Raw genomic sequence first — 21,956 nt, forward strand, 5'->3', positions numbered from 1 at the left:
TGTGATACACATAACACAGGTATTTAAATGTTTTATAAATTTATTATTGCTGGGCGGTGGTGGCACACGCCTTTAATCCCAGCACTTGGGAGGCAGAGGCAGGTGGATTTCTGAGTTCGAGGCCAGCCTTGTCTACAGAGTGAGTTCCAGAACAGCCAGGACTACACAGAGAAACCCTGTCTCAAAAAACCAAAAAAAAAATTATGTATATATTTATATGATATGTACATTTTTATAAAATTCTTTTTTTATAAAATTTTTAATAGTTCTAAACGTATTTGACTCATATTTCCTATTATAAAGTAAAATATTGCTGTCAGTTACCTGTTTTTGTCTTCCTCTTTTATCTTCAAGACAGGGTTTCTCTGTGTAGCCCTGGCTGTCCTGGAACTCACTCTGTAGACCAGGCTGGCCTCAAACTCAGAAATCGCCTGCCTCTGCCTCCCAAGTGCTGGGATTAAAGGCGAGCGCCACCACTGCCTGGCCAATCAGTGTATCTTTAAAATGTGCATTCATCTTTCTTCAATGAAGAGTCTACCTTTCAGCTCAATCTGCTAGTCACCTTCTATCTGCCCAGAGACAACCAGTATCTTTTAGAGACTATCCTTCCAGATGTGTCTTAGTGTTCGCTTTTAGATCTGTGTGTATGGGTGTTTTGCCTGCATGTTTGTATGTGTATCCTGTGAGTGCCCATGAAGGTCAGGAGGAGGCATCAGATCCTTTGGAACTATAGTTAAGATGATAAGGAACCATGCGGGTACTGGGAACTGAAGCTGAGTCCTCTACCCGAGCAGCAGTTGCCGTCTCTGTAGCCCTCAGATGTATTTTAATATCAAGCAAATATGTAAGGATATCAAGCTATAAAATTTCCTGTACCTTTTGTTCGGCCTCATTTTTTAATGCCCGAATACTAGCCACTGTATACACACATAATTTATGTGATTGTTGCCATTTTCATTTGTTTTAACCTGCCATTTCCAACACTACCAAATTGAATATTCATACCGAGATGCCTGTGGAATATCTTCCTACACACGGAATTCCTAGCATGTTTGTAATCTTATGTAGACTTGTCTATCTTCCCCTCTATAGAAATGTATTTTTCCACAGACTTATCAACATGGTGGTGAGCTTTGCTAACACAGAAGATGAAAACTGTTCTCTCAGTGTAGCCCTCGTCTGAATGTCTCCTATTAGTGGGACTGAGAGTGATTAAAAAGCCAGTTGTTTTTCTACTGTTTCCCTTGGGTGATTGTGATTGTAAGAATTCTTCATCTTACTTAGTAGGGAAATTTGTCCACAAGTTGCAAATATTTTTTTTTCCCCAATTTGACTTTTGTATTTCAACTTTGTGGTAGCTGCTGTCATAAGAAAACTTTTAAATTTTACTTTATGGAATCAAATATTGTGAATTCTGTGCTTCGTGTTACATTTAGGCTTTCCTCGTTTATAGGTACCTGTAAAAACTATGGTTTCCTGTGGCACTTTCATAGTGAATAAATAGTCCTTGTAATTTTTTTTTTTACTTTAAATGTACTTACTTATTGTTGTATGTATATGATGTGTGGATGGACACGGGCTATGATGTGCATGTGGAAGTCAGAGGGGCTGCCAGGATTCAACTTGGATCGCTGTCCTTGTTTGCCCAGCGAACCATTTTGCAGGCCCCATTAACAACGATTCTTAATTATTACATATTCTAAATTGTCTTTCACATAGAATCAAGTCCCTTGTTTCAATTTCTATCTGAGCTTGAATAGCAAATCTTTGTTGTTGCTGTTTTGATTTTTGTTTTTTGAGACAGAGTTTCTCTGTCCCGGAAGTAGCACTATAGGCCAAGGTGGCCTCCAACTCAAGGAGATGTGCCCACCTCTGCCTTTGCTATTAAAGGCTAATATGCCACCACCACCACCACCACCAGGCTTAAATAGCAAATCTTAAGTACACAACAGGAGTAGAGAGTGTGGTCTGGGAACTTAAGAACAGAATGGTGGCATCTATAATTCCAGATTCAGATGCTGGTATGCTACCTACATAACTTTTCCAGCCTCAGTGGCTTCATCTGCAAAATCAAAAGATGAAACTATGCTAAGCTCAAGATGAAAACTGTATGATTCGTTTAAAGCCTGCAGAATGAGCACTTATGAAAATGTGACCTATTATTGTGTTACTGATGGCCTTAGACAACTTTTCAATGTTTACTAAAATTCTATACTTCCTAATTCTAAATGAGAAGAGACTGGATAACATTATGAATCAACATGCTGTGGTAGCTTACCCCTTTAAGTCCAAAACCCCAGAGACACAGGCAGTCGGATCTCTCTGAGTTTGAGGCCAGTCTGTTCTACAGAGCGAGTTCCAGGACAGCCATGGCTCTGATACACAGAGAAACGCTGTCTCAAAAAACCAACCAACCAAACAAACAAACCAAAAAACAATATGCATCAGTATTTTCCAAACACTCACAGGTGATCGTACCAGGCAGCAGAGGTCTAGAACAGAACTATGCTCCACGTTGTTCTTCAGGTGGGAGCCCTCAGTCTGATGTGAGTGAGAACAGTGGCTCTAGACCTCTGAGGCCTGACTAGAGATGAGAGATACATCCTGATCCACAGGCAGAGGACAAGAGAGAGCCTGGACCTTTCCCAGGCTTTTCAAACCTGAAGGCCCACCTCCAGTGACACAGTCCCACCAACAGGGCCACACCTCCTAATCCTTCTAATCTTTTCAAAGAAGTCCACTCCTTGGTGACTAAGTATTCAAATATCTGAGCCTAAGGGGGCCATTCTTATTCTAATGGCCACAAGAAAACAAACTTTTGCACATGATAATCAGTTAAAAATTTAATTTTCTAAGCTTACATAACTCTGAAATAACATCTATGAACAGCCACAAACCAAATAAATAGATGTAACCCAGAAATAGATGTAACCCAGAAATAGATGTAACCCAGAAAAGTAAGTGTACCAAATATTAAGTATGAGAGCAGAAATTTTATTTTGATAAAGAAATAAAATATTAATTTTGGCCAGGCAGTGGTGGCGCACACCTTTAGTCCCAGCACTTGGGAGGCGGAGGCAGGTGGATTTCTGAGTTCGAGGCCAGCCTGGTCTACAGAGTGAGTTCCAGGACAGCCAGAGATACACAGAGAAAAAACCCTGTCTCGAAAAACCAAAAAATAAAAAATAACTTTGATAGCATAATAAAATAATTTTGTCAATATTTGTATTTATAAGAAAAAGGAAATAAACACTTGCTTTTAAATTTTTTAAGAAAAATTTAAAATCATACTTACTTATTGGGATAGGGGACACAAAAGAGGTCAAAGGACAATTTATGGGAGTAGGTTCTCTCCATTGTGTGGATTCTGGAAATGTAACCTAGGTAGTCAGGTTTGGTGACAAGTGTCTTAATCCACAGAACCATTTGCCTGCCTACCTTATTGCTTTTTGATCATTTTAACAATTTTTTAAAATGTAGCAAACAGTAAGTTGAAAACTAGAAATATTCGGGTTTCTAGCTTACCAGTTATTTTGGCTTTTGGATTGTAGTATACTGTGCTAATCTAGACCTCAGGTTAGCAGCTTCACATGCTTAGGCCCCTGGGTTCACCTGCATATCACACACACACACATGTAATATATATTATATATGTATAATATATATAATATATAAAATATATATTTATTATATACATATACATAATATATATGTATTATATACACACACATACACACACACACCTTGTAAATTAAATTTTCTTCTTGCCTCTAGTTTAGGTGACTGTTGTAGGTGCTATTAATAACTACTTCCTAGAGAATTCTCACTTATTATTCTATATATTATTCGAAGGCCAATTTAAAAAAGACCAAATCTTTTTTTAAGTGTGTACTTTTCTGAAAAGCATACAGGCTTCTGTATATACTTGCCACTGGGAGACTTCTAAGCTTCTGTGACTATGCTCATATAGATGTGTATGCATACATACTGTTAATAGTTTTTAAGTATCATAGAAAAGTCTTTCACTGCCTTGTTTTGCTAATTCTATAATCAGCCAAAAAGTAGTTCGAAAAGTTCATAACTGGTAAATAGTCTCAAACATTCCCCTCCCTCCAGTACAGTTATAGAAGATCCCAGTTTTAAAAACCATTTCACAGTAGTAGTAGTAATTAGAAAAAAAAGTAACATTTTATTGGATGACTATTCTTCAGGAATACTTTTAGACTCATTCTTACATGTTAATTTACAAATAAACAAATAGAGTGACGGCAAAAAATATTAAAAGCTGGTGAACATTCTGAATGATTTCTAATTTAGAATATCCTTTCCAAGTCAAAAGTCCCAAGTCTTATAAGAATTAAAATTGTTTTCATTTATGAAAATTACTGATATGGGAAAATTGTTTTATGAGACATTTCAGTAGTAAATTTAACATCGTTAAGATTCTAATTGAACTAAAAACATTGAGCTTAAATTACTTATAGATGATAAGTTACTTACACTTTTTAAAAATTCTGTGTTTAGTTTTAAATATTTGGGGGGATTCTGTAAGTGTGATGACATTTCAAACTTTTGTCTTTTCCTGAGCTATCAAACTCTTTGAATTGTTTTAAGTATTAAGACGGACTGGTGTCAAGAAAGGTACTTTCTTTCAAGATGGATGTTTACGCATGCAAAATACTTTGAGGGTTTTTGCAATTTCGTTTCTTAAGTCTTCCCTTCTTCAAATCGCAATTTAAATCGGAGCCAGAATCCCCTTTTCCGTTCAATAGCTGAGCGCTGGTGGCCCATTGGAAAAGATGAAGGCTTTACTTTGTCAACCATGTGTTTAAGGAACACTAGCGCTTTCCCCAGATCTTCTGGCCGATAATCTCAAACATGGAGGATGCTTCTGATTCTTCACGAGGGGTTGCTCCATTAATTAATAATGTAGCTCTCCCAGGCTCTTCGCCCTCTCTTCCTGTATCAGTGACAGGCTGTAAAAGTCATCCAGTAGCCAATAAAAAGGTAGAAGCGAGAAGCGAAAAGCTCCTCCCCACTGCTCTTCCTCCTTCAGAGCCGAAAGTAGCTCAGAAACTTCCCGGGAGCGCGGAGAGGCGGGGAAGTGCCGGCGGGACGAGATCCCCGCGCCGAGCCCGGCAGTGGCAGCGCGAGCGGCGGCGGCGGCGGCGGGGAGAGACTCCGGGGCGGGGCGGGCCGGGCCGGACCCTCGCGGCGTTCCTCGTGGGAAGGTGCGGCGGCGGGCAAGTGCTCGCAGGTGAGGGGCTCGTCTGCCGGCGTCCCGGGGAACCGGGAACAAAGCGCGGCGGCGCCCGGGCTCCGTGGCCGCCTGGCTCCGGGATGCGTCGAGCACGTTGCGAGTCCCGGGACCGGCGGCGGCGGCGGCCCGGAGCGGCGCTGGGGGGAGGGAGCCGCCGCACCGCCCGCCGCGGGGCGTCCGCCCCATTGTGAGGTGCCCGCAGGGCGCGCCGGGGCCGCGGCCGCCCGTCAGACCCGGCACCTCGGCGGCGGGGAGGACCGGACTCGTCTGTCACACAAAAGGCAGCCGAGCCGCCCCGGCGCTCCCCGACCTTACCGGCTTTCCTTTCCCTCCAATTTGCTAGGGACGCGGGCGGACGCGCGCAGCCCGGAGATGCCGCTGCTTCACCGAAAGCCGTTCGTGAGGCAGAAGCCGCCGGGGGACCTGCGGCCGGACGAGGAAGTTTTCTACTGTAAAGTCACCAACGAGATCTTCCGCCACTACGAGTAAGGCCGGCCGCGGCGCGGGCGCCGGGGCAGCGGGGACGGCCGCCCCCGCGCCCTTTTGTCTGTCTTGTCTCCTCTTTCTCTCCCGGACTCGTGACGGGTGGCCGGGCCGCCCCTCCCCCGCGCGCCGTGACCGCGTGGGGCGGCTGGCGGCGGGGCCCGCAGAGGCCGGCGACCGCTCGGAGTCGCCGCGCTCGCCAGGCGGGCGGAAACTCCCCGCCTCGCCCCTCCCCGCCGCGGCCGCACGCGCTCGGCCGCCGGTTCCGGGATCCCCGCCGGGTCAGCCGCGCGCCGCCGCGGTCCCGCAGCCCCGAGTGGGAAGCTCTGACCCCCCCCCCAAGGGCAGGAAGCGGCTGGCCCCGGGCTGGGTTTTCGCGGTCGCGCGTGGCTTCTGACGTTTGGTGGTGGTGGTGGGTAGCTGCCAGGGCTAAGGTGGGGACCGGGGCAGGAGTGGAGGCTCGCTCCGCTGAGGGGCGAGGGGTTACTTCACGGGCCAGGAGGACCGGGCCGGGGGCGTTGGGGCACGCGTGTCCCGAGCGGCGGCCTCGCGTCCCGCGCCGCCTAGGCCTGAGAGTGTGCGACGAGAGCCGCGCTCTGTCACCGCCTCTTCTTGGTGACTAACTCCCGTCCCCGGGGAACTCGGCGTCTCCGCCCCCGGGAGACCTGCGAGGAAGGAGTCTGGCCGAGCGTGGGGAAAGGAGTGGGAGACAGTGGGTCCCGGACGCCCCCGGTTTTCCTTTCGAGTAACCAAGAGCTCGGCGGTGGGAGTTAGGAGGGGGGGTTAGACAAGTTCAACTCCAGCTTCATTCTGTCGCCTCCCCCCCCCACGCCCTCCCCTGGCGCATGTGGGCCGCCTGACATGTGCCACTGCTTTTGTTTTGATAAGAACCCGAAGCTGCTGGAGATGTAGCTTCAACTCCCAATTTTTCAGTTCATTGCTCGGTGTATCCAAGAGTTTCCGTGGCTCAGTGACACGAAGCGGTGGGGTTTGTTTCAGCGACCCGCGTTTAAACAGGGACTCTTAAGTGAGAACCCGAATTGATCAGTCACAGGAGCAGCCTGGTCCTCACCCCTCACCCCCCCCCCCCCCCCCCCGACCTCCAGCCCTTTTTCGTTCTTTTATCCTCCACGCAGACTCTCTTTTTGTGGCTTAGAAACCGTATGTTAATAGCAACCAAATAGGTTGTGTGTAGGAGGATTTCTGAGTGTGGGGCCTGGGAGAAAGGCTTGATCCAGGCAGGTCTTTAGGCAAACTCGCCAACCGGCTGAGAAAGTAGTGAGATTAGAAAAGTAGGACCCCACCCCCACCCCCACTCCCATCTTCAGCTCCCTAGAAGGGGTTACAGGTAAACGTGTTATATCTACAGACATAGATAGTACTTTTCATCAAACAGTACCTTTAGGTAGGAGTGCACGTCTCACTGGGCTCCTGTACGGACTTGCTTTATTACTTTGAGTGCACTCTTGTAACTTAGGTGGATTTGAGTTGGGTAACAGTGCAAGGATGATGTCTTCATCTAATGTTTAAGGTAAAATCCTGAGGAACATTCCTGATTGTTTTCTAATTTAAGAGTACCAAGAAAATAGTTAACAGGCTTACATCCAGAACTCTTCCTTGGTTTTTATATAAGCAATCTTTTGAAAAGGCTCTCCTGGCCTGGTACTCAGGGGGCTGAAGCAGAGAGTCTGCAAGTTCAAGGCCAGCCCTGGGGCCACAGAGTGAGTTTTGGGCCAGTCTGGGTTACAAAGTGAAGACTCCAGGTTAAGCACAAACAGTGCCTCCAATCCAAACTTCAAAAAAAAGGCTGCCATTGCTGTAGAGGGCAAGGTAGACTTGACTTTTATCCCCTGTGAATTAAAAACTTGGTGTACTTTGGTACCTGGAATGAATTATTCTAATCACAGAGAAGTCTGAAATGTTGAATTTTTTTTTTTTTTTTTTTTTGCATCCCAACAGGAAAAGTGAGGAATTGTATGTTTTGTAGTCTTAGGATATTAAAACACTTAAAGATAGCTTAAAACAAAACAAACAAACAAACAACACCTCTGTATTTTCTCCCCAGTGCTAAAGTAGCTGAGGTTTTGGAAGTTACAAACAGTTTAAGAGAGATGATTAATTTGGTAACATATTTGATCATTTGCCTTAAACAATTTGCCTTAAACAAAATTGTATTATGTCCTTAGCTATTTAATCCTTAAGATTTTTGGATTGTCTATAAAGTACAAGACTTGTCATTTAACTGTGCTAATTTATTTTAACTTGTCTTCCCATTCCCTTAATTGGTAAAAAGTTATCTTTTCAAAACTGCATTTAGGGTAGATGGTATATACTGATCTATAGAAACAGAAGGAAAGCTATTTTAACTTACATCTTAAATTGGTTTGTGCTAATTTGAAGGTTACCTTTTGTATTAAGAATCTTGTATTTGTCTGAGTATTTATCTATGCTCACCCTGTTACTTCAGCTTTTATTTTTTATTTTATCTCTTGAATGTAAAATTTCTGCCTAGCCCAGCTTCCAGCCTTGCTCACTTCCCAAGAAACCTCTAACTTACTGGTTAGTCAGAAACAATTTTGTTTTCGTCGCTAGGTAGTGCTCAGTCTCTGTCGTTGAAGTCTGCCTCCTCTTGCCACACTGTGGCCCGACCTCCTTCTGAAGAGTCTCCTATTACTGCTCATTTTCCCCAAGACCCTATGTTCTTTAAGAGAGAGACTATGACCAGGATGGATTGTCAGTGATTATACAGTATTATGTTCTTCTGTTTAAGTGGTTTGAACTGCATGTTTCAGAACTAATTGCTAACCTGTCTGACCTGCTTTCTGAAAGCACAGTAAGTAGAGGCAAATATGCATATTAAAGACTATGATTTAGCTTCAAGACAGGTAAAGATTTATACTATAATTTTGATTGGCCCAAAATTTTTATTTTTGGTTGTTAATTGTTTAAAAAAAAAGACAGTTGGATCTTAATACTAGAACTTATACATCTTAAATATTTTTAAATGATTTTTATATTATACAGTGATTTAATGTCTTTGACTTTCTTTTTTTCTGTTTGAAATTAAAATTCCATATCTTTGACTCCATGTAAAGTTTCATAAGCTATTTCACCTCACACTAGTAGGCAATCCAGCTTGTTTCAACCCAGAACAAGTAAAATTTACAATGAAAAGTTTCCAGTGGAAAAGATTTGACTAGCTTATAGCACATTGTGTTTCGTTTTTGTCGGCGCTTTCTTATGAACTCAGCCCATTTCATGAATGAGGAAGGATTCCGGAATATTGCTTAAGCTCCAGGATTGCAATTGTAATCACATATTTAGCACTTGATGGCACTAGAATTTTAATTCATATTTCTGAGGTCTTCCATTTTATATGCTTCTTGCTGTTTACTCTCACATGTTGCTTCTATGAAGAATTCTTCCTGTTGCCATAGTTTGTAGAAATATGCACAAAAGAACTAGAATTACAAGCTATTCAAGTTAGCTTCCTAGGTTTTTGTGGATGGCCCGGCTCTCTGCTGTCCGCTCAGCATTGACTTTCACTACACGCTCAGTGATTAGGCTCCAGGTAGTGAGTGGAGAAACCAGCAAGCTGTTAGGAATGACAAAGTTTTGCTCTGTAGCCCAGGCTGGCCGGGAACTTGAGACCCTCTTGTACTTGAGAGCTGAGATTACAGGCATGTGCCACCACACCTGGTGCCATCAATTTGTCGTGGGGTAAAATGCTTTTCATACCAGCCAGTTTCCACATTGGTGACAGGATACACAAAATCCAGTTGTAGTCCAAAGCTGTGTGATGAGCATGCACTCTTCAAGGGAATGTGGATTCTTTTTCTTTTTTGGGGGTTTTTGTTGTTGTTTGTTTGTTTTGTTTGTTTTTTCGAGAGAGGGTTTCTCTGTGTAGTCCTGGCTGTCCTGGAACTCACTCTGTAGACCAGGCTGGCCTCGAACTCAGAAATCCACTTGCCTCTGCCTGTGGATTCTTTTTCAAACTAGCATCTTCAAATTGGGTGTATTTAGCTCCTTTTTGGGAATAAGTTGGCTACATTTCCCTGATTGTTGAGCCCACAGTCTTTTCAGCTTTCTTTCTTTCCTCTTCCCCTGATTCATTCTCATTCTCTCTCTCTCTCTCTCTCTCTCTCTCTCTCTCTCTCTCTCTCTCTCTCTCTCTTCTTTCTTTTTTAAGACAGGGTTTCTCTGAACCAGACTGGCCTTGAACAGAGATCCTCCAGAGATCTTCCTGCCTCCACAAACCCAATTTTCAGCTTTATCTTTCTTTCATTTAGCAGGCTATACTGTTTTTTGTTAACACATAGCTGTCTTCAGTCAAAATATGTGTATCAGTAGTTGGTAGTGTAATGGTTTACCCCAAAGCTAATGGGGTAAGAAATGACCTCTGATACATGTGTGGGACTCTGAAGGATGACTTCTCATCTTAAGAGGGTGTCTTGATGCCAGGTGGTGGCAGCACACACCTTTAATCCCAGCACTTGGGAGGCAGAGGCAGGCGGATTTCTGAGTTCGAGGCCAGCCTGGTCTACAGAGTGAGTTCCAGGACATCCAGGGCTACACAGAGAAACCTTGTCTCAAAAAACCAAAAAAAAAAAAAAAAAAAAAAAAAAAAAAGAAAAAAAGAGGGTGTCCTGAGGTGCTTGAGGATGACAGAGAGAGCTGTGAGGTCTCAGTGTCATCTTTGTTATATTGATGAAAACAATGACCACTCTAGATTCACGGGATCATGAACGTAGATGCCATGTCTAAGAAAGTCAGTATTGGCTGGAGAGAAATATTAGCAGTTAGGAGCACTGGCTGCTTTCTAGAAGACCTGGATTCAATTCCCAGTGCTTACAGCGGTATTCACAACTGTCTGTAACTTTAGTTCCAGGCAGTCCAATGCTCTCTTCTGACTTTCATGGGTACCAGGCACATACGTGGTGCATACACATATATGGCAAGCAAAACGTCTACATATATGTTTTTAAAAATGAAGTCATAATTCAAAGGCATCTGTACACCTTTAGCTTTCTTTGCCAACAAATTGGATTGTAGGGTATTTGTTATAATCTGATAGTATTAATCAAAATACAGTGAAAATTGGGCCAGCAAGATAGCTCAGCACTTGCTGTGCAAATCAGAGGCCCTGCGTTTGCTTAGATCCTGGAACCCACAGAAGAAGGAAAGAACTGACTTCCACACATGCTCCACGTGGCCCTTGTGTGCTTACACTCCCAACACACACAACACACTGGCTCTACACACTTTAAAAAATTCCTCCTAAATACTTTGTGGACTTGCTTTGTTGTTTGCCCTTGTCTTGTCTATAGTGACTTAAGCTCTGTCTTTTAAAACTTTCTGTTGTTCCTGTGCTTGCCCTCAAGTGGTTGCCAGGAAGGAATCTTCAGATACTTAAGGTAATTAATTCCTACTCTTCTTCCCAATGTTCAACTTTCTCTTGTGTTCCTCTGACATTGTTTCTTCACTGTCCTGGAGATTCTCTTAGGACAGTGGCTTTCAACCTGTGGGTCACGACCCCTTTGGGGATCAAATAACTCTTTCACAGGGTTAGCTGAAGACCATTATAAAACAGATATTTACATTAGGATTCATAACACTAGCAAATCACAGTTATGAGGTAGCAAGGAAAATAAATTTATAGTTGGAGATCACCACAGCATGAGGACCTGTATTAAAGGGTCACAGCATTAGGAAGGTTGGGAAGCACTGTCTTAGGATCGTCGTTGTACATATGATCCTGAACAATAAAAAAAAAAAAAAATCAATTAAAAAATGAGTGCACATATCCTATAGGCATTTGTTTAGAATTATCTCATTTAATTTTTTTAACATAATAAAACTGTTTATGAAACAGAAGAGGGAACCAGGTTCAGAGAGATTATGTAACTTAGCCTCCAAAAAGTGATAAAGCTAGGTTTAGACATTTCCTCTTTCTAAGTGCACATAAAAAAATTAACATGGGGAGCCAGGCATGGTAGCATATGCCTTTAGTCCTAGCTCTTAGAAGCAGAGGTGGTGGTTCTCAGAGTTCAAGGCCAGTCTGGTCTACAAACTGAGTCCAGAACAGCCAGGGCTCTGTTACACAGAAACCTGTCTTGACAAGCCCCCCCCCCCCCCCAAAACAAAAACAAAAACAAACCAAAACAACCAACCAAACAAAAAAACAAACCAGAATATGGTCCATCCATTGAGAGTACACATGTTTACTGTTGACATTTTTCTTTGGAGAGACTTTGAAAATGCTGAGATAATTTGTTGCCTTAGTGAGAAATGTCTGCAACATAATAGTATAAGTCCTATCTATCTTATGAGGCCAGCATCATGGGAACATGGCAGAGGAAGCTGATAGCTGTTTGCTGGGAACTGGGGAAGCCTCAAACAGGAGAGTATTTAAAGTGCATTCTGAAGGACAAGGCTCGTAGGACATGTGGTGGGCCAGAAAAAGATTCCAGGTGGGAGATATAAGGAACCTTTATGAAGCAAGGGAAAGTGTATTAAAAACAACACTGAAGTGTGCTTCTGAGTCTCACTAAAACTGTCTTCTTCTCACCCATTATTATTTTAAAGTAAGGACTTCATCTCCAGCACCGGTGCAGGTTTGCCTTTGCCAATTTCTCACAAGATTTTCAAGCTCATTATTGCCACGGCTCAGCTTTGTACACCTGCAGATTTTAGGCACGTCGTCTCTGTCAAAGGCAGCACTGAAAATGCAAAATCAAATTTCATGAATGAGAGTGGCTTTTAAAAACTGGACCCCATGTTTGCTAGTTTAAAATTTTTCTGGTTGTTTAGAAATGAGTATAAAAATACATTTTTTTTCATCTTGCTAGTATCTTTATAATATAAGGCATGTTAATCCTGTCATGCCCATGATCTAATCTGCACTATGACCCTCTCAGGGAAGAAAATTATCAGTAATTCTCCAGCCTTCCAGTAGTGGCCACTTTTTAACATTTATAAGCTCTACTTTTCATCCTTTGCGCATCACGGACTATTTTAAGTTAGGAATTCTCTTTTTTAGCATGTCTAATCTTTTCTGGCGGCGGGGGTGGGGGTGGGAGTGGGGGAGACAGTGCTTTAGATCTCTGCTACTGGATTGTTCTGGGATTCACCACATTTGTGCATCTGGCTGTAAAGTTTCGGTCCTCAAGTAAAGGACTCTTTGTGTTCATCTGAACTGTGTGTGAGGTTCCTTAATTCTTAAATCCACTAGGCTTGTAGTTTCCCTGATCCCCGACAAATGAACATCCTGTTACACTTTGTTTCTTAGCTTGTTTACTGGAATTAGTAGACTCCAGGATATGTTTTTAGGAAAGATTTTTTTTTTTTATCTGTACTCAGACTCTTCTTATGAAACAGTGGTAAAGAGGAAAGGCCATCATTTATTTTGTGTTTGAAGGAGCAGATAACAAATATTTTAGACTGTTCTGGTCACAGTGTCCCCCACACTCTATACAAATGAATCAAGAAAGCAGAGGATACATAGAAGTGAAGATGGAATTGTGTGCCAGTAAAGTTAAACACAAAGGAAGGCTGGATTTAGCTTCTAGACAGTGTATATCCCTGTCCTAAGGAGTCCTTTTGAAGAGTATAGTCACAAATCAGATATAATTTACGTTGGCTTAAGTAATTTATGTTAAATAGTTCTCATTTTGTATTTTCTTTTTGCTCACAATGGCAAAATATACTTGTAATGGAGTTGAAGTGACAGTGTGACCTACTCCCTTGAATTAATTAATAACTAATTAATGATATTAATGAAAATCTTGAATGTGTGCAGTGAAGGTCATGTGTAAGCAGAACGGTACAGTGGGCTGCGGAGAAGATGTGCAGTAGGTGGCTCTGTGCTGCTGGGTGATGATCTTTCCCTCCTTTGTGATAACACAGCCACCGAGGTGGAGTGCACCTTGCCTCCTACCTCCTAAGGGTTGGATCTTTGTGTACAAGGCTATCAATGTAACAAAAACTGTCCAGAGACCAAAGGAAATATGAGAACATTAAGGTTTTGCAGAAGATAAAGGGACTTTCATGGGAGGAGCAGGGCAGCTGCATCATTGGGTTCCCATCTCGTTTTCTTTCTTTCTTTCTTTCTTTCTTTCTTTCTTTCTTTCTTTCTTTCCTTTCTTTCTTTCTTTCTTTCTTTCTTTCTTTCTTTTTATCTATTTTCTTACTTACCTACCTGTTTATTCTTTGTGTGCATGCACATGAATTTAGTTAGCACTGAATGTCACTAGACAGCTTGTGAGAGTTGACTGTCTGCACGCTGAGGGTTAGGGGATGGATCTCAGGATCTCAGGCTTGGTGACCCATCCTTGCTGGCACTGCCCTCCTTTTATACCAGGTACCATGGTGCCTGGTGGTTTCTGATGCACTTTTACCATTGCTCACTTTGATAATTTTGGACAATGTTGACTCTAGTGTCTATGGAAACCTGTTTTATACTTAACTGTCACCCTGTAGCAGTTTCGGATGCCTTGTGGCCCACCAAATATCCTAGGCACTTGGCTGGTACTGCGAAACCCATGCTGTCTGATACAGAAGCTATTGCTTGGCATTATGGACTGTTAAACACTTGAAATGGTTTGGGGTGGATAGTAGGATTTAATATACAAAAATATAAATAATTTTGTTGTTATTTATATCCATTTTATTCTGTATACTCAAAATTCACTGTTAGCTGTATCTTTTCCTATCTTAGTTAATAAATTATTGTGACAAATTTTCTTGCTTATTAGAAATAGATCCACTCCTCCACCCCCACCTCAGTATTCTTTAACTTTATGCTTTGTTTTTTTAAAAGATTTATTTTTATTTATATGAGTACACTGTAGCTGTCTTCAGACACACCCACCAGTAGAGTGTACCAGATCCCATTACAGATGATTGTGAGCCACCATGTGGTTGCTGGGAATTGAACTTAAGACCTCTTCAAGAGTAGTCAGTGCTCATAACCACTGAACCATCTCTCCAGCCCTATGCTTTGTTTTATGTTATTGTTTGTTTTTTGGGTTTTGAGCCAGGGTTTCTCTGCATAGTCTTGGCTGTCCTAGATCTTGCTCTGTAGACCAGGCTAGCCTCAAACTCCAATGCCTCTGCCTCCAGAGTGCTGGATTAAAGGCACCACCACCACCAGGCTAACTTTATGCTTTCTTTAGATTAAGACCTAACCCTTAGCCGGGCGGTGGTGGCGCACGCCTTTAATCCCAGCACTTGGGAGGCAGAGGCAGGCGGATTTCTGAGTTCGAGGCCAGCCTGGTCTACCGAGTGAGTTCCAGGACAGCCAAAGGCTATACAGAGAAACCCTGTCTCGAAAAACCAAAAAAAAAAAAAAAAAAAAAAAGAAAAAAAAAAAAGAAAAAAGACCTAACCCTTAATATCACTTGAAAAAAGTTCTAGAATTTCCTAATCCATTTTACCTTTTTCTGAATTCTCTTGTCAGTATACCTGTTGTCTTTTATAAAAATAACCATTTATTGTCACACCAAAACATACTTCAGAAAAGGTTCTTCAAATAGAATCAGGGTCACCTAAGTTGGCACATGTAAAATTTTTTATTTTTAATTACATATATATGCATGTGAGTGGGTGTATGCATGTGAGTGCAGGTATCTGAGGAGTTCAGAGGCATCAGATTCCTGGGAAGTGGAGTTACAGACAGTTGTGAGCTGCTGACATGGGTGCTAGGATTCAAACTCAGATCTACTGTAAGAACAGTGAGTGCTCTTAACCAAGTCAGCTTTCCAGCCTGATCATCGTCATCGTCATCTTCTTATCATCCTTATCATCGTCATCATATTACTAATATCATTATCATCATCATCTTGCCATCAGCACCCCTTTCATTGTGTTGTCATTGGTTTCTTTTCTCATCGATTTTTAAAAAAGTTTTGATGCTATCTTGACATAAAACAGTCCTAATAGATATGCCCTAAATGATCTGAGTGTTTATAGGGATAATATGTAAGATGGGTTGACTAGCCAGGATTACCTTGAGAATGATGGGAATGGTCAGGAAGGTGAGACTTAGAGAATGATGGCTCACACATTCATGCAGTTATTGAAAAGCAGACCAGAGTGTGTTCACGCTCCAGGAAGGACAGAGTGTGGCACACCCTCCCAGGTGGCTGCCTGTTACTTTTTGTGTGTGTCTAATAGTTTATATTTAGAAGAAACTCCTTGTAAAATGATGCATGAGTACATGATTAAATAAAAATTCAAATAATGTGGAAATGTTTAAAATCATGCACACACATTTTTCCTTTCTTCCCAGTCTTGCTTTCTCTATAGGAACATCTGTTTATAGTATGTCTATAAAGACACATTTTTGTGGTTAATGTGTGTGGGCTTTTTTTTTTTTTTTGTATAGTCAGGGCATTTTTCTACCCAATCTCTCTTTGAAGTTTTTCTATTTTATATGTTTCTTGTACTTTAAAAGAAACTAGGTAGATTTTCAGAAAATAAAGATTCATATTAAGAAACTACTGTAGCTGAAAATGGTACTGCACGTTGAGTGGTAGTTTTATCCCCATCCCCAGCTGTAACCCTGGGCCTTTTGTTTCTAAGACAGGACTTAGGTAGCTCAGGCTAGCTTGCTTCTGCCTCTCTACCTCCCAGGTGCTACATGAACTGGCACATGCCAGGACTTCTGGCACCTTGGGTTTTTTTGTTTGTTTGTTTGTTTTGTTTTGTTTTTGGAGACAGGGTTTCTCTGTGTAGCTCTGGCTGTCCTGGAACTCACTCTGTAGACCAGGTAGACCTCGAACTCAGAAGTCCACCTGCCTCTGCCTCCCAAGTGCTGGGACTAAAGGCGTGCACCATCACTGCCCGGCCACCTTGGTTTGTTTTTTTTAAGACAGAGCATTAAACTGTAGCTTAGGCTGAACTGCAACTCACTTTGGAGGCCTTGAAACTGTTGAGCTCTCCTACTTCAGCCTGTTGAATCTGGATTGATTACTCAGGAGTGAGCTAGTATGCCCAGTTTATTATCCTAATTTTGTTTAATATTTCAAAAATCTCTGCTTTTTCAAGTTCTCTCCCCTCACTTGCTGTATTAGGGTTCTCTAGAGTCAGAACTTTTGGAATGTCTCTATATATTAAGGGAATTTATTGTAATGACTTACAGTCTACAACCCACTTAACCCAACAATGGGCAGCTGTGAATGGTAGTTGCTCAATCCCACGAGGCTAGTTGTTTCAGCTGGTCTTCTGTGTAAGTTGGGATCCTGAAGAAGTAGGATTCTTCTGTGCTGGCAAGTAAGTGCAAGCAGGTGAAGAAGAGTGAGTCTTCCTTCTTCCATCGTCCTTATGTAGGCCTCCAGCAGAAAATGTGGCCCAGATTAAGGGCGTGTACTACCTTGCCTGGGCTTAAGCTTTTCATGGACACTATGCCTCAAGATCTGGATCAAAAGCATGTGTAATTCCATGTTATGATTCGGGTCAGAAGCCTGTGTCTTCCAGCCTCAAGATCTGGATCACAGGTATGCCCTCCATTTCTGGGCTGTAGTTCATCCAGATGTAGTCAAGCTGACAAGCAGGAGTAGCCACCATACTCTTGCTTCTTTCCCTTTTCTATTTTGTTTTTCTATGAAGGTAAAGTCATTGCTTACTGTAAAGAGAACAAAGGCTCAGACTTGAAATAAGGGTGTTTGCCGTCTTATATTAAGAATTCTTGTACTGCTTACTGACTTTTTCATCACATAAAATATTTAGTTTTCTCTCATTGTTAGGTGCCCAGGTTTATTGTTTTCTTTTTCACTATTAAGGTCTTATAAAAAGTCATGCTTAATTTGACATTTTAGTGTTGTGCTTTTCAACAAAAAAGCTTATAAATTTAAAGGAAAAGAAAGGTTGAGTCTGCATTTAGTTTGGTTCCAAATTTCAGAAGTGACACAGCTTGTCCAACTGTGCGATGACACATATGAGTTAGATTGTCAGCATCTACCTTAAAGACTTTTTGTTAATTTTGTATTAAAAAATAAGTTGATGAGGTGGCATACGGAAAAAGATCATAAAGGTACTGATTTTAGTGTAAAGTTTGTGCAATGATAGTTAATGGGATTTTGTTTTTGTTTCTTAGTGACTTTTTTGAACGAACCATCCTGTGCAACAGCCTTGTGTGGAGCTGCGCTGTGACAGGTAGACCTGGGCTGACCTATCAGGAAGCACTTGAATCAGAAAGAAAAGCAAGACAGAATCTCCAGAGTTTCCCAGAACCACTAATTATTCCAGTTTTATACTTGACCAACCTTACTCATCGCTCACGCTTACATGAAATTTGTGATGATATCTTTGCATATGTCAAGGACCGGTATTTTGTTGAAGAGACTGTGGAAGTCATTAGGAACAATGGTACAAGGTAAAGTACTTTTCATTTTTCCTAATCTAAGGAGATCTGATGACATCTTTCCTTTTGCTTTCTTCTAGCTACCCTGTTAGCCTACATATTGTCCTGTGGTATCTATTCTCTCTCTCTCTCTCTCTCTATATATATATATATATATATATATATATATATATATTTATTTCCACTTAGATACCACCAAAAATATGTACATGCATGTGTCATGTATTTGCACAAACATACAGACATAGTCTTCCTTTTAATATAATAGATAATGTTCTCTATAACCCTTTACTTCTAATATATTTGAGATCATGTTGCAATAAAAACCATCTTCACATTAATTTACTATAAAATAAACCATTTACATGGACAATCCATATTTTAAAAGCCTAAAATGATATCTACTATATCCTCATACTAAATAATAGGTTAAATATAGTTGTATGTCTTGATGGTTTTCAGTATTTTATGTAATAAAACTAGATCTTGAACATGTCCACCTTTTTGTATATGTTTGTCTCTTTAAAAACTTCATATGCCTTTATTGAGATGCTTAGTTTGATCCCCAGCGCTTCATAAGCTAGGTGTGGTGGTGCTCACCTATAGTCTCAGCACACCTAGATCCTGTAAGGGAAAGACAGGAGGAGTGCAGAGCCATCCTTTGCTGCATAGCAAATTCAATAGGGGTAGATGAGACCCTATATCACCATCACCATGGGATTGAGTGGGTTGGTCCTTTTCTTGCACCATGTGGGTCCTGGGTATCAGCCTCAGGTTGTCAGGCTTGGCAGGCAAGCACTTTTACACATTGAAACATACACATAGCACCCTAGATTGACTTTTTAAATCTTTCATTAAATTTTACATCTATGAGTGCTTTGCAAATAAATACCTACACTTCATGCATGCCTAGTTCTCACAGAGATCAAAAAAGGGCTTCGGTTCCCTTGGAACTGTAATTACAGATGGTTGTTAGAGTCCATGTGGGTGCTAACAACCAAAACCAGGTCCTGTAAGAGCAAAATCCTCTTAAACAACCACTGAGTTTTCTTTACAGCCCCTTCCCCCTTTTTAATTTATTTGAGGCAGGGTCTCATATATCTCAGGCTGGCCATGAACTTGCTATCAGCCAACGATGACCTTTGACTCCTGATTTTTCTCCACCTCCCAGTGATGGATTTGACTATTCTTGAGATCATGCCTAAAGTTTTCCCTCTGTTAGATACAACATGTAAGTGATGTTCTTCAGCAGTGATGCATATATCTGTGCACAGCTGCACATGCCTGTATTCTCTGCCACTCAGTAGACTGAGGCTGGGGATCGTGAGGGCAAGACAGACATCTATGAGAGATCCAGAGTGTAACATTCATTTGAAAGGGGGATGCCCAACAGAGTAGAATTTTCAGGGCATCCTACTAGAAAACAACTGCCTAGGGCAAAGCCTGACTAGGTAGAATCTTTGGGTACCATGCTGGAAGACAGCTATCTAGAAGTGTCCCCTAGATTTAGCTATAGAGGCCACTGCAGCTGTGGTCCATGGGGACCAGGCAGCTGAAACTGTGACAGTCTCTCTTTTGTGTTGGCTTTGTAGGTGTATAAGATGTAAGGTGGAGAGGTTCACGGAAGTGTCATCAGCATTCCAGAAAGCCACCAGGGCGGGGTAATTTATAGCGGGATTAGATTTTTCTACTTGGAGGGGAAGGAAGCTGCTTTTAGTCAGCTAGGTTACAAGTAGATTGTTGCCATCCACTGTGCTGCCAAGCCTCAATGCCTCCTCAAAAGTTGCTTCTTGCCAGATATTTGTCACAATAAGAGTAAAGTAACTAAAATACGTAGAAAGGGAGACTAGACGGTGAAGAAGTGGTGGAAGTCTTGATTTTGAAGAGGATTAGGGAAGGGTTGAACACGCACATGCGGTGGGTCTGAAGACAGTCTTTGGAGTTGGTTATCTCCTTTTACTATACATGTTTTTACTTTGGGATCTGCAGGCTAAGTCCTAGGCTGGGTGTTGTAGATTCAAGACAGATTAAGATACACTTGAGTTCAATTGAGAGGAGAGAGAGGGAGGGGTGTGTGTGTGTGTGTCTGTCTGTCTGTCTGTCTGTCTGTGTATGTATGTGTGTTTTGCCTGTGAGAGTTAGTTGGTTCTCTCTTTCTACCATGTGAGCCCAGATGACTGGACTGGCTTGGTCTCAAGCAGCTTTACCCATTAAGCCATCTTGCTGACCTTAAATTCTTAGTTTCATTGTGAGACAGATGTTGATAGTGAAAGCCTGAAGCTCTGGAATTACACAGACTTCTTTGGAAGTCATCTCAAAGATAAAAATGAGAGAGAATGTCGGGGGGGTGGTGGTGGAGGGAGCGGGAAAGAGAGTTTTGTACACATACTGAATCTTCATATAAATGGATACTGAGGAAATTATGTTGCTTTTAACTCAGTAGACTTATGTCTGCGAATATTTTTTTTCTATTACTGGATGAACTTTTATTTTTAGGCAAAGGATGTAACTCACTTTGTAGAGTGCTTCTTGGCACGCAGGAAGCCCTGGGTTTCATTATTAGCATGGCATGAACTGAGTGTGGAAGAGGTAGAAAGAATCAGACGTTCACTGTGATCCTTGGCTCCATAATGAGTTCATGGCCAGTCTGCCACATGGACTTAAAAGACACACTGTTTCAGTTTAGACTCTAAGTTACTGTATATAGTCTTTGCTCTTACCCTTTTCACTTAAATTTTGGCTAAAATATATTACTAAGCACATTAGGAATCATGCCTGCCATCTACCTATCTACCAATTACCTGTATAAGTTTTGGCAAATTATTTAAAATTGCTTGTCTTTCTTAGACTTCCTTGGAAGAGCATGCAGAGAAATGGCCTTTTGATATACTGACTGGGTTCTGTACTCATCTCAATGCTCTCTTATTTGCCTCATTTATGCTCTTTTCCTTAATTTTTATTTTATTTCATTTTTATATGCATGTGTGTTTTACCTGCATTTATGTCTGTGCATCCCTGGTGCTCTCTGATGCAAGAAGAGGCATCAGAGCCCCTGAAACTGGAGTTACAAATGATTGTGACTTGCCATATGGGTCTGGGGACTCAACCCAGGTCTTTTAGTATTCTTGTTTTGTTTCGTTTCTTTGTGTAGCCCTGGATGTCCTGGAACTTGGTCTGTAGACCAGGCTGGCCTCAAACTCAGATATCTGCCTGCCTCTGCCTCTTGAGTGCTGGAATTTAAAAGCATGCACTACCACTGGCTTAGTATACATTTCCTGACACTGGAATAGTTGGCTCGTTCATTCTAGCCTTAAAAGTACAGATTACAAGATGTAAATTCAAGTAGGATTGACTTACAGCATCATTTCTTAACAGTCTCCTTGGTTTTGAATTCTATCATTTATGTGCAGAAATTCTATCATTTATGGTCAAGAAATTTAAGCTCTCTGAGTTTTATTAACATTTATTGTACATTTTATGAATTTTTACCTGCATACATATCTGTACATGATTTTTTTTTTTTTTTTTTTTTTTGGTGCCTGTGGAAGCCAGAAGAGGGTGTTGGATCCCCTGGAACTGTAGGTGGTTATGAGTCTCCATATGGAGGGTCCTCTTTAAGAGCAAGAGGAGCAAATGCTCTTAGCTACTAAGCCATCTCTCTAGCCCATCTTTTTTTAATCTACTAAGTGAATCTTTGCTATATAGGTTTGCCTCACAGGATGCATGGACACAATAAATGTGAATCTTTTAACTGTATTCTGTAATACTGCTATTTTATATATAAGTGTCTTGATAATATTTCAATGTCTTAAGTTAGGTGCCATATGGTTTTCTCTCTCTGTACTACTGTAC

The 21,956-nt window shown here is 41.7% G+C and overlaps 1 protein-coding gene across 3 annotated transcripts in view; it reads left to right on the forward strand.

The window, feature by feature from the left end:
- The first annotated feature begins 5,122 nt into the window (after nucleotides 1–5,122).
- The window catches only part of Baz1a (bromodomain adjacent to zinc finger domain 1A), an 89,110-nt gene continuing 72,276 nt past the window's right edge, over nucleotides 5,123–21,956 (forward strand). For 2 of the 3 annotated variants that reach the window (XM_076941865.1, XM_076941866.1), the window contains exons 1-2: nucleotides 5,591–5,745; nucleotides 17,838–18,116. In XM_076941865.1, coding sequence (XP_076797980.1) covers nucleotides 5,633–5,745; nucleotides 17,838–18,116 — 392 coding nt within the window. In that variant the 5' untranslated portion in view covers nucleotides 5,591–5,632. Of the gene's footprint in view, nucleotides 5,258–5,590; nucleotides 5,746–17,837; nucleotides 18,117–21,956 lie in introns of those variants that run through there. The other variant, XM_034514037.2, reaches the window with a different exon arrangement.

The sequence above is a fragment of the Arvicanthis niloticus genome, chromosome 11, assembly GCF_011762505.2.
Source record: "Arvicanthis niloticus isolate mArvNil1 chromosome 11, mArvNil1.pat.X, whole genome shotgun sequence".
In the NCBI taxonomy this organism is placed as follows: domain Eukaryota; kingdom Metazoa; phylum Chordata; class Mammalia; order Rodentia; family Muridae; genus Arvicanthis; species Arvicanthis niloticus.